Below are 13,507 nucleotides of genomic sequence, written 5' to 3'. Positions count from 1 at the left end.
CTACACGGAGCTTATCTAAGAATAGCCGTTCAAAATTAGATAGATCAGATAACTGCCGGTTTCATTTGGTAATTGCTTGATAAGTGAATATACCATCAAAACTGATTAGTTAAAGCTGATATTTCAGCTGTTGTTAGTTTGTTTATTCAGGGTGTGTAACCTCGACAAGACAAATTAAATATAGCTTTATATGTATAGGCACTAGTAAGTCTTTGAGTTGTAGAAGAAGTGCCACTGGTTCTTTCTCTCCACTTCCTGTCACTCTTACAGGGGTACAGTAATTTCCCAACTATTAGCCACGGCGTATACATTGATTTTGCTACATTTCTTCAGCCGTGAGGTTAATACACGGAGCCTGTTAGTATGGTCTTAATAAGGTTTTGTTTCTTTTAACTTGCATAAAATTCTGCCATGCGGCTTATGTGGCTAATACACAGGAAATTACTGTGTGTGTGTGTGTGTGTCTGTCTGTCTGTCTGTCTGTCTGTCTGTCTGTACGTACTATCTATGCTTGTCTGAGTCCTTATCCTTCCGTCCTACAGGTATCTGAAGAAAAGGATACTGAAAATGCTTCTCAGGACAAAGGTGAAGATGACAAGCTGCCCTGCCCTATTTGCTTGAAAGCATTCAGATGTAAGAGCGACCTAGAGACCCACATGGATACACACCCGGACTCTAGCCTAAGGTACTGGACTCTGACATTTGAACATTAAGAATGAACTCCTACACATTGAAGATGATGAGCACTAGTGGCTCCACAACAAACCAACCAGCACCGGGTACATCAGGGCACATTTTCAAAAGGGAGCTGTAGATTCCCTAACCTCAAATCATTGCAGTAAACTCAAAGAGCTCCATCATAACACGTAACATTCAAGAGTTAAGAAATAATGGTACAATCATTTAGTAATATGGATTGTTCAGGCAACAAAAGGCTGGAAAAGTTGTGACGTACAATGATGGACAACAAAAGAAGGAACATTTCAAAACTAATTAGGTGAACTGGAACCATGAATGAGTATAAAAAAAGAACATCCCAGAAGTAAAGATGTGGAGGTATTCATCATTCTGTGTAAACCTGTGTGGGCAAATGATGAAACAATATAAGAATAACGTTTCTTATAGTGACATTGGGAAGGATTTGAGGATTTCCTCATGTACAGTGCATACTATCATTAGAATATTAAAAATATTAATATTGTTAATATTAAAATCCAGAAAAACCTTTAAAACAAGGGACATGGCTGAAAAAATACTTGGTAGATGGTTAGACTCTTTTCTGTTCAGAAAATCATTGTATAGGCTCAGGAAAACTTCTGATAACTATTGTCTATGAGTACAGTTTAATGCTCCGTTCACAAATGCTAGTGTAAACTCTACCATGCAAAGAAGACATTTTATTTAAACCTGATACAGAAGTGCTACCATCTTATCTGAACCTCAGCTCATGTAAAGTGGAAAAGGGTTCAGTGGTTAGACCAATCAAAATTCACAGTTCTTTTTTGAAATCATGGACTCCTCTGGGCTGAAGAAGAGAGGGAATTCAACTGTTCAACTATCCAACATATCCAACTGGTTAAAGTGCTCAGTTCAAAACCCAGCATCCATGAAGGTGTGCATTAGTGCCAATGGCATGCCGCATGGGCATTTTTCACATCTGCCAGTTCTGAATTATGTATGCAGGTTTTGAGCAACATATGCTGTCAATGTATTTTCAGGGAAGTCGACATTGAATATTTCAGGAAACAATGCAAAATGAATTCTGCACATATTTAAACAGCATTTCTCCATAGAGGAAGAGTCCAGGTGCTAAAATGGCCCGGCAAGTTGTAACCTGAAGCCTCGTCTTTATTGCCTTCATGATATCATTTCAAAAGTTTATTATGTTAAAAAGCAGATACACAATGACAAGCCAGCTGGAATCTGCCACTCTCTTTGTCTCTCTCTTGCATGTGCAAGATGCATTCCCAAATAAGTTAGTTCTGTTATATGGTGGAGAGTGAGAGGACCCAAAAAGTATCATCCTTGGATTTACAGTAACATGGTGTTGGTGCATGTTGAATGCAAACATTCTCAAGGAAGAGTGAGTGCATCATGGAGTGATGACATGATTTATTTGGGTTATATTTGTAAATGTTTGTAGAATGTTTCAAAACATCATATTGATAAATGTTTATAAAATGTTTCAATGGATAATAGCATCTAATGTAACACTGAACCATGTCTGCATTCATAAAGCATTATACAGTCACCCTTGAGACATGTTAGGACAAAACATGATGCAAAAGTGAGAAAAAGGAAAACTTTGACAAAGTATATGTTATTTATATACTAATCTATGGAAATATGTACAGTACCCTCCAGAATTATTGGCACCTCTGCTAAAGTTGACTAAATATGAAACTTACAATGAAAACATTGAGGGGAAAAGGGGAAGGGAGGCTAATTTATTTTGAGAAAAAGGAAATCTCATAAAGAAATCAATATTTTTTAATATAAACACGTCACTCACAATTATTGGCACCCCTGTGTGTAATAGCTTCTTTAAGCCTCCCTTAGCCAATAAAACAGCTTGTAATAGTCTCCTATGACACCCCATAAAGACAAAGCAAGGGACTTGACCGATCGTCTTTACAAAATCTCCCTAGATGATATATTGAAATTGAAATTTGAACCTTTCTGTGGATAAACTCTTGGTCATAGCCAACAAGTCATTAGGTGTAGTAATGACTGACTAAATGAAATACTTTTTTGTGTGAAATGCATTCTATTATTAATCCTTAATAACATTTACAGATAAAAAAATATAGATTTGGTGGATATGCTTTGTTCAATGTCTCAAGAATGACTATACTATGTAATGAGTATATGGATTTATGTGAACCAGTCCTAAGAGTGGTCTACACAAAGTAAGTTCTACATCATTGTAGTAGACAGCTAACGGCACATTTAGCAGGCAGGTGGGGTTTCTGTTGCTACTCTGCTCAGATGTGTTAAAGTGATGTCTGCTTGAACACAAAGCATGCCTTCATAATCTCCCAGCAACTGCTGTTTACCCCAAAGCTCCACTGCACGGCCTTCAGTAATGTCAAACATTCAGGGCTTTGCACATATTTGAGGGACTAGGATCTGCTTTGGAGAAATTACAGATGAGTGATCTGAGTGTACCTACAATGAGGAGAAAATGTATTTGATACCATGCTAAAGTTGCCTAAAAAGAGGAATAGAAAATCATCATTTGACAATTGATCTTAATGTCTTAATTAAAAAAATGAGTAAAAATAAAACCGCTAAGTACACCAATTTGCTTTGTTATTGAAGAATGTATCGTAAATACATTTTTTTTCCAGTAGGCCTATTAGCCTGTTTGATGCTCATAATGCAAATCAAACAGGCTAATAGGCCTACTGGAAAAAAACACCATGCCAATCTCTAGCTATGGTGAAGGGTATGTGATGATGTGGGGCTATTTTAATTCCAAAGGCCAAGGGAACTTTATCAGGATCCATAATATCCTGGATCCATGAAATAGCTGGCCTTTAAAAATAAAAATCTGCCTGCCCCCATGTTAACCCTATGTGTTAAATTCCCATAGGGTTACATACTGTAGGGGGTCAAATACTTCCTTCCCTTAGCATTTAAGGAAAACATTTATTTATTTACGATACATTCTTCAATCACAAAGAAAATTGGTGTCCTTGGCGGTTTGATTTTTACTATTTTTTTTAATTAAGGCATTAAGATCAATTGTCAAATGATGATTTTATATTCCTGTTTTAGCATGGTATCAAATACATGTGCTCCTCACTGTACATGCTATTGTGCTAAAGTGCCGTAAGATAATCATTGTAACATAGGCCAGATTAAGGCTTTTACTCAGTGTATCAGTGTAGCATAAAACAGCAACACATAATTGTACCAGGATATCATCAAATTGTTGACATTTTGTGCAGATTGCAGACTTTTTGCCACTGGTAGGCTTTAATATGTTGAAAATTAACTTCTTTGATTTGTCTAGATGTACAAGGTTGTTCAAGTCTCACTCTTAGTCCCACCCCTCAGTTCTTGCTTCCCTGACCTTCATTTTTCTGGCTATGCTCTGGGAAAGGTAGCATTGCTCAGAGGAGAAAAAGAAGGGATAGAGAACGTGGGTGGAATACTGTTGAGGGTGGTGGTAGTTAGTGGCGGGGTCAAGTCTTAATGAATCACAGAAGGAGGGCCTCAGGGTGCGGTCCACTGTTGGTGGGGTTGATGACTGTGGGACTGGTTCCCTAGGAGACTGAATTTCCAGACCACTGCTCTGAAATCCCAAGCATGAATCACTGCACATAGCAGCTTCACTTGATGGGGGGCTATTTAGGAATGCTTTGAAAAGGGGAAGATATACATGCAGAAATAAGAATGAGACACAACAGTCAGTCTTTAAAATGTGACTAAACACACAGACTGTGTGTTGTGGTCTTGCTTTAGGCAGGGACTGCAAATGTAGCTCTAATCCTGGGTAATCGCTGGAACTGAGAGGGCCAGTTAAGAGGATATTAGCAGCAGTATCGCAGGTTCCATGGTCAACGAGTTTTCTGAAACAGTAGAACTGTACTAGCACATATGAGCTATATATATGCACATACAGTACTTACATATGCACACTTTCCTATATGTTTAACTCCAAACATGGTTGCTTGCTACAATATACTCTGCTCTTCTTTCACACTTCACGGTTCCTATGGTAGTGGGGGAAGGGCAGAATTGCCTATTTGTAGGCTGCTCCAATGGGATTAAAGATGACTGCACACAGACCTGTCACACATACTGTAGCACATAATCTGTTGGTGCATCGCTGCAGATATTCAACATCACATATATGTCAATACACACGCACAGTTGTACACACACTGCATTTGTTTGCTGAGTTGGTTGCATTTGTAAACTAGAATACACTAAATACCATGCTCCAAAGTTCCAAAGTTCCTAAATACCATGCTCCAAAGTTACACCAGGAAATACAGGGATCCCTATGTCTGTGTCTGTGTGTATACAGTGGATGTATGATAAAACAGCTTACATTCCCCATGGGCATATCGTCACAGTGTGATAACACCACAGGGTGGTGCCACAAACACTCCCCAGCCGCCTCATTACCGTATGTGCCAGTGACCGTGCCATAGTAATACTGTAGCTGTCTTATCACACAAGCACATTCACACACACATTCACACATTCTCACACACACACACACTCACACACACACACACACTTCACGTGACAAGAATTGACACACATTTACACCCATACAAAACAGACCACATACAGTATGTTAGTGGCAGCACCTGACTAAAAAGATGATGTGATGTTACCATCAGTTTCTTGTATCACAGACACGAGATGTGTTAACTGAGACTGCATATCTGCAGATTTGTTTTTCATGCTTAAAAACTAAGGCACACACCCTTCAAATTGTCATATCTGCATTCAGTGGGATTTTGATGAATTTAGTCATGCCAATTCATGCCATTTTTCTTCAGGTGTGATCTCTGCTGTCTCTCATTCCGCACTCACCGCAGTCTTCTACGTCACAATGCCACCACCCACCACCAACTTCCCACAGATTCCAGCGGCCAGCCTTTTATCCAGAGTAACCCATCCATTTCCCTCGGTTTCAATGACCTGGCCTTCATCGACTTTTCTTGCCTCAAGTTCCCTCAGATTGCACAGGTGATTGTACTACTAGACTAGATATAGTTTCATTAATGCATTATAATTTCTTGTCTTTTTGTTCTTATTAATATTTTAGTAATGAATTAGTGATTTTTAATTTTTTTAGGTTTGGTGTGAAACCAACTTGCGTCGGTGCACCAGCAAATTCCACCGCTTTGTGTGTGATGAGTGTGACAAGGCTTTCCCTCTTCAATCTGCTCTTGACCTGCATAAAGACACCCACATACAAAAAGATGGCTCACCTGACCCTCCCCCCTCTCTTGGAGCTGAAAAAGCAGAGACCCCATCACCTGATCAGTTCTCTTTTATGGGCTGTCTGGGCCTGCAGCACATTTCCATGGTCAAGCCTACCCCTTCTGAGGAAGAAGCTTACCAGGCGAAGTTGGACAGCATACGGGTCATTTATGTGGAGCAGCCCACACCCTCCTTGCCACAAGAGGGTCATGTCATGACAGGGCTGAGTGGGATGGGTTTTCACCTTTTGGACTCATTGTCACTCCAGAATCTCTCACAGCGCGAGGCTCTAAGCATCCTATCCCTCAAGCCATTCCAGGGAGGGTTTGTTCTTCAGCCAGATGCGGGTGCTGTAGCCAAGCCCATGTGTGGAGAGGATGGTCTAGAGCTGGCTGACATCCAACAGATCCTGAAGGTGGCATCTGCGGCACCTAACCAGATTGCACTGCCCACCTTGTCCAAGGCACCATGTAGTACTACGCAGGCAGCTGGTCACAAGCAGATGCCTCCTCTCAAGCCCAAGCCACTGGTGACTCCGCGGACCAATATGAGTGCTTCTACCCCTCCCTCACTGATCACTACACAACAGGCTTCACTTGGCTGCATCAGTCCCAATCTGCCTCCCCCAAATAGTCAGCTACTCCGTAACTCTAGGGAAATGTCCAACGCTTTGTCTTCCTCCTCCGCTGTCTCTGGTTGTCAGGTGTCTTCAGAAAGAATGCAGATGGAGGCAGACTGCATGGGTGATGCTCAAATGCCACAGGAGTCGAATGAACTTAAGAGTGAGGCAGGCATGGGTGCTGAGGGTGGAGAAAAGAAGGCCTCAGGCTCAGGGGCCCAGAAGGCATCCTATCCTTGCAGGTTCTGTAACCAGGTCTTTGCCTTCTCTGGTTTGCTGCAAGCCCACATGCGCTACCACTTGGGGATCCTGCCCCGCCAGTGCAACATTTGTGACTATGTAGCACCCGACAAAGCCACACTGATTCGCCACCTGCGCACACATAGTGGTGAGCGGCCCTATGTTTGTCGTGTCTGCCATTATCCCTTCACTGTCAAGGCCAACTGTGAGCGTCATTTGCGCAAGAAGCATATGAAGAACACACGAAAAGAGATTGAGAAGAATATCAAGTATGTCACCTCCACCTCTACAGCCTTCTCACCAGTTTCTACCCAAGAGGCCACCCTGGAGCAGGTGGGGACCGGCGAGACTGTTTGTCGCTTCTGTGGGGAGGATCTGAAAACCTACCGAGCCCTACAGATCCACCTCCGTACCCACAGTGGTTGTCAGCGCAAGCCTTTTGAATGCCGCCGCTGTGGGGCTGCTTTCCTGACCAAGAGAAACTGCATCCACCACCTACTCAAAGGGCACCCTGAGATCCAGGAGCAGATTGAGGAGCATATAGCTATAATACCAGCTGGAACTGCCTTGCAACCAAGACTTAATTCCCAGCCGGTCAATGGCCTGTCTGCCTCCTCCACATCTCCTATTGTGGTGCCCATTCTCCCTGTGAAGATGGAAGATCTCAGCTTCTACAGTGGGGAGCTTGAACAGCCCCTAGACTTTTCAAACAAACATGTTGGAGGAAGCAATACTGAATTGCCACAGATAAAAGTAGAGGGTAGCATCTCCTCTCTATTAACCGATGACTGCAACATGGAGCCTATTGACCTTTCCATACCAAAGAACCCAGAGAAGCGAATGAAGATGGAGATGACCGTTTCAGCGCTGGAACAAAGAGAGTTCAAGAAGGAGACCTCATTCATTAGCCCCCTAGACCACAGTGTGAAGCAGACCCTACAGAGAGAGAAGGATGAGAAGTTGTTGCAGCAAGGGGGCTACCAGACGCCCTTGGCTGTTGCCTCAGCCCTCAGTGTAGGGGGGCCTGCTGGTCGGGCCCTACGACTAAAACCTCTACTGCCCAAACCAGTCTCCTCATCCACTTCCTCCTCCACCCTGAAAGAGTTGCCACCACTAGCCTCCATAGCCCAGATTATCTCCTCTGTGTCAGGAGCTCCGGATCTTCTGAAGAGAGACTCTCTTAGGGAGAACAATGGCAGCCCTAACATGCAAAGAGAGAGAGACTCGACTGGCAAAGTAGAGTCAGCCTCCCAGGACGGCTTGTTGGATGAGCTTCCCTTGGAGGGAGCAGCTAGAAGGTGCAGGAAAAGACCTGTGAAAAGCATGAAGGGTGCAGACATAAACAAAGGAAGCACAGGCAGTAGTATTGATCTTGAGTCCGGTGGTGAATTTGCCAGTATTGAAAAGATGCTAGCCACAACCAACACCAACAAGTTTAGTCCCTACCTGCAGTCAGATGATTTAGAAGTTGGTCAGAAGGAGGGAGATGTTTTACGTGAGAAAAGTGAAAGGAATGAAGAGAAACAGCAGCTGCACCCTCAGAAAGGTCAACAGCTGTGCAAGCACAACCCAGCTCCAAGCCAGCTGCAGCAACCACCAAAGGGGAAGAAGAATGCCTACTCAAACTCTGTGCAGAAGATGACCTGTCCTTTCTGTCCAAGAGTTTTCCCCTGGGCCAGCTCCCTGCAGAGGCATATGTTGACACATACAGGTAGGACACTCACTCACTCACTCACTCACTCACTCACTCATACACACACACACACACACACACACACACACACACACACACACACACACACACACACACACACACACACACACACACACACACACACACACACATACACTCACTCACTCACTCACTCACTCACACACTCACACACTCACACACTCACACACTCACACACTCACACACTCTCTCACTCTCTCTCTCTCTCTCTCTCTCTCTTAGTTAGTCCTTAGTTCAGGTACCCAAGAAACTAAAGCCCAATTTTGCAAAATTATCAGTTGTACATTTCCAAGTAGGATTAGAAAATTAACAACTATTCTAAGACTTCTGTAATTGTGTGTGTCTTGCAGGTCAAAAGCCATATCCATGTCCCAAATGCGACGCTTTTTTTTCCACAAAATCTAACTGTGAGCGTCACCTGTTGCGTAAACATGGCGTGACCAATAGAGTGCTGCGTCGCAATGGTGTCTTGCCAAAGGTCAAAGAAACTGAAGAGGGTTCACCTGAGAGTGCAGGTACATGCTAAATCCTTAGCCATACATTTACACTTATATATCATACTTTACATTAATATATATATCATACTTTACATTAATATATATATATACAGAGTACATGAGTTCAGAAAGTAAAAGTCCTCCTCAGTATTTGATTCAACCATTTAGTAAACCAGCTCATCCTAATTAACAGCCTGGTAGATCCGATAATTAGTGATCACCTGTGCACAGGTAGAAAGAATATATGGCAAGACTTTTACTTTCTGGTACCAGGATGTCCGCATCTGTACATATACATTCATACATATACATTTATATTTATACTTATACATGCTTCTCCTTCATGTCTATAGAAGGAATATCTCTTCAAAGTATTTTTGAATTAACTATGGTTCTATCTGTGTGTTCAGAGAGTATGTCTGAAACAGAGCTCCCCACAGCAGAAGCTATGGATGAGAGTGGAGCTGACCATTGTTCCCAGTTCACCATCCCTGGAACTCAGCAGCCTTCCCCTCCAACAGCCATTTCTACTGATGCTACCACCCCCAGTGCTGACAAAGACTGCACAAAGCAGGAGGAAACTGAGATGCTGACAGACCTTGCACAGGATAGCACAAACCTCCCTACCACCCATGACAATGATGATGATGCCCACAGCAGCAAGAGCCTAGACTTCAATTTTGCCAGCAAACTGATGGACTTCAAACTCTCAGAGCATGGACCGCAGTCCCAAACATACACAGCAGATGGAGGCAGTGAGAAGAATGTAGCAGTAGAGATAGAGGAGTCAGCACCACCTCCAGAAGACACCAAGCACACCTGCAAGACCTGTGGGAAAAGTTTCCGTTATGCTGCTACACTTGCCCGACACGAGAAGGCTCACGTCTGTGAGAGCATTATTGGGAGCCATTACAAAGAAGATAAGAACAATTGCATAGCAATAAAAAGGGAGGAGGAGGAAGACATGGAAGCTGAGGAGGACAAGAAAAGTGCAGCGGAGAACAGTATGGAGAGTGGCTCAGAGGAAGAGGAGGAGGTGGACCAGAGTGATGAGGAAGGCTTAGAACCAAAGGACAACGAGGGGGATACTGGAGGGGAGATCAAGGCAGACAAGAGGAAGAAGGTCTGCAATGTGTGCAGCAAGCGCTTCTGGAGTCTACAGGACCTAACCAGACATATGCGTTCTCATACAGGTAACACACACACACACACACACACACACACACACACACACACACAGAGAGAGAGAATGCATCCATATTTGTTAATACCATGACGTTTGTTTCCTCATCATCAGTGTATTCAGCCCTCACACACACATACAGTTTTGTTTTAATATGTCACTGCTGAAATTCTGTCCTGAAATGCAAATTAACCGCGGCCCACACAATTTCATCTCGATGACTACGTTTCACACCATATTACAGTTTTATTCACAATAATAACAATAGTCCGATTGTGTGTTCAACTGCCATAACACAATTAAGCTCATATTTTGTTTACTAAAAACCTGAAAATCACCGCTGGCAAAAGTTATGCCTCTTTTAAGTGGAAAAACAAATGGAATTAAATTCCGCCTGTGCATGTTCATGCATCAAATTTTGGTATCTTGGTTCGATGCTCTGACACTTTTTAAATGTAGCTAAAAGTTTGCAAACCCAGCCCGATCCACCGGTGATTTGATTTCACCCTGCAGCGCTGGCTGGAAACCTCCAAACCTCTATCCTACTTCCGTTACAAAGCTGCAGGGACCAATCACAAACTGACTTATCCACCTGGCGCACCCGCATTGTTGATCTGATTGGTGATCTGATTGGTTACACCAGTTATTTGAACTCTGCCTGTTGATCATGCCTCTTGTACAGTAGAAAATACAGAGCAGACTCCCTAGACTAATGTTCAGTCTTAAAAGATCGAACTTGGTCTTGTGATATCCTGGCTAAGCATGATCCTGTGATGTAGTTTTTACAGTCAAGCTTTAGTTCAATATTCACTACGTAATACATTTAACACTTGTGATGGAGCACTACCAAATTCTAACGTAAAAGAGAGTTTTTTCCATACCACCATCATTGGCTCTCTAAAGCCCCTTAAGACTTAACGCGTTACATAAATGAACGTGCTACATAAATTAATAAAATTGACAAGTTTCTGACAAGTTGGACTGCCCTTTGGAATTGATTATATCTAATTTTTTTTCTTTTTTTTTTTCACCATACAGGAGAGCGGCCGTACCGGTGCACTACTTGCGAGCGCACCTTCACCCTGAAGCACAGTCTGGTTCGCCACCAGCGCATCCACCAAAAACCTCACAGCGAGGTGACCAATGGTGGGGGGTCGGCATCGTCAGGGGGCTCCGCTAGTGAAGGAGAGAGCTCCCAACCTGGCACCAGCCCCCATTCTGACAATGAGCAGGAGCAGGAGAGTGAGCCGACTGAGAAAGTAAGTGAGGTGCTTGCACAAGTCAGCACTGCAGAGGACCCTCGAGAAGCCCCCAAAGTGGAGGACCCAGCAGAGACCTCGAGCACTGAGGCTGAGCCAGGATCACGGGTTAAGGATGATCCTGAGCCAGATACTGTTTCTGAAATGCCTGAGGAAGCTGTGCAAAAAGAAGGTGTTCTCCCCTCTAAGACCTCCCCTCAGCCAGAGCCAGAGGATTCAGTGGATGATACCCCCAGTAATGGTTTCATCCAGGGACTACTTGAGATCCACACTGCTAAGCCTTCCCTTGAGCACATGCTGCCAGCTGCTGAGCATCCCTTTGTGAGGGTGGATTAGGGGAAGACTCCAAATTTATTTTGAGGTGCTCTTTTTTTCTATGCAGTGAAACGTTTGCGGATTTGCTGGACACTGTGCCATACAATGAAGTGTTGTGGAAACTTAATATAAACGGGACACATCAGACGACCGTGTGAACTTTCAGAACTTAGTGGTATTTCCAAGTGCCTTGCTACTTCTTTGGGCTCTGTCTGTATCAGTATGTGCTGAATCGATTTTTAAGCTCAGTATTTTATGATTATCTTTTTAAATGACTTTACAGACGCAATAAACAGAATACCTATGTTAATGTTAGAGAGGGTGTGAATGACATTTATGCGTGTGTGTTAGTGTGTGATCCAGCCTGGCTGGAACTGAAGAGGCTGATCAATAAGAACGCAAGTCTGTGTCAGGTTTTGTCAAGGATTTTCTTAACTGGAAGATGGGTGAAGGGGGGGTCTCAATAAAGAGCTCAACAACAACATTCAGCTCTGGAACAAATGAAGAGGACACTGTACATTTTTCTGATGCCATCCTATGGTTGACATTTGAATGAGTTGATGGTCATATTAAAAATTAAGAGACCCCTTCGAATATGAATATGACGAATGTCACTCAGTAACGAATGTCACTCAGTAACCATATATATATATAAACACAGTGTGTGTGTGTGTGTATATATACTGTGTATGTATATATATATATATATATATATATATATATGTTGGTCACATGGGTCAATATTACTTCTTTCCTTCCTCTTCCATGCCTACAGAATACATAAAACTTCCGCTGACAGAATGACTCCAATGAACTCTGTTGGAGTGCAATGAATGAATAGAGTAACTGAATAATGTGTTTTTCTTATTTTGTGTCATTATCAAAGAAATTCTATTTACAGCAGTAAATATGGGCAATATTTGCCTTGGAAGATTAGATTCCCTGCTTTGTTTGGTTCTATACACTTTCCTGTGTGAACATTGTCTTCCAAAAACAATAACATCTTCACTTAAAGCCTTACCTGAGATCCTGTTGTTTCCTCTCAGTTTTTACGGCAAGATATAGCTGTCCTTTTTATCAGAACACTACCCTTATGTATTTGCTGTGAACTTGACCAGTGTCGTACTGCTGCCTCTCATCACCCTAGTCAATCATAATTTTAAGTTTCACATTATTTTTCCTAATGTATAAGTCTCATTTCTCTTCATAAAGGAACCTCAAACTGCATAAACCTCAAAACAGCTGATTGGCCTTTTGACATACGAAGCCATGGAAAAGAGCGTTTAAGAACACACCATATGACATAATCATTTCAAAGATAATACAAAAGGTATTTCTTCTTGGCGCTCTTGAAATGATGGTCTGTAATGAGATTCCCCTTTTGGTTTGTCCATCAATGATTAGGGTGTATATACACACATTGTAAAGGCACTGGGTTTGTTTGAGAACTTGAACAGAAAGGCAGTCGTATGTGTTGCGTTATGGTAAAGCTTCACTGTGTGTGTGTGTGTGTGTGTGTGCGTGGGGCGGGGGGGGGAGAATAAAGAGAGAGAGCGAGCAACTGGAGAAAGACCAACAGTGTGCATGTATTATAACCCAAGAATGCACACAAACACGTTTAAGTATATTTATTAAACTCCTTAATAGAGTTGATACATAACCTGGAGAGAAGCCATGTGTTAATACATATATGTGGCAGAAAAGGATTCAAAC

The 13,507-nt window shown here is 42.6% G+C and overlaps 1 protein-coding gene across 3 annotated transcripts in view; it reads left to right on the top strand.

Annotated features, from left to right (window-relative positions):
- Positions 1–12,109, top strand: part of rreb1a (ras responsive element binding protein 1a) — a 38,732-nt gene extending 26,623 nt beyond the window's left edge. For all 3 annotated transcript variants that reach the window (XM_062520972.1, XM_062520973.1, XM_062520974.1), the window contains 6 exons: positions 543–685; positions 5,523–5,712; positions 5,822–8,519; positions 8,891–9,055; positions 9,448–10,230; positions 11,259–12,109. In XM_062520972.1, the coding sequence (XP_062376956.1) occupies positions 543–685; positions 5,523–5,712; positions 5,822–8,519; positions 8,891–9,055; positions 9,448–10,230; positions 11,259–11,815 (4,536 nt within the window). In that variant the 3' untranslated portion in view covers positions 11,816–12,109. The remainder of the gene's footprint in view (positions 1–542; positions 686–5,522; positions 5,713–5,821; positions 8,520–8,890; positions 9,056–9,447; positions 10,231–11,258) is intronic.
- Positions 12,110–13,507: the final 1,398 nt, after the last annotated feature.

The sequence above is a fragment of the Sardina pilchardus genome, chromosome 19 (assembly GCF_963854185.1).
Source record: "Sardina pilchardus chromosome 19, fSarPil1.1, whole genome shotgun sequence".
NCBI classification, from domain to species: domain Eukaryota; kingdom Metazoa; phylum Chordata; class Actinopteri; order Clupeiformes; family Clupeidae; genus Sardina; species Sardina pilchardus.
This window is presented reverse-complemented; position numbering and strand designations above follow the sequence as displayed.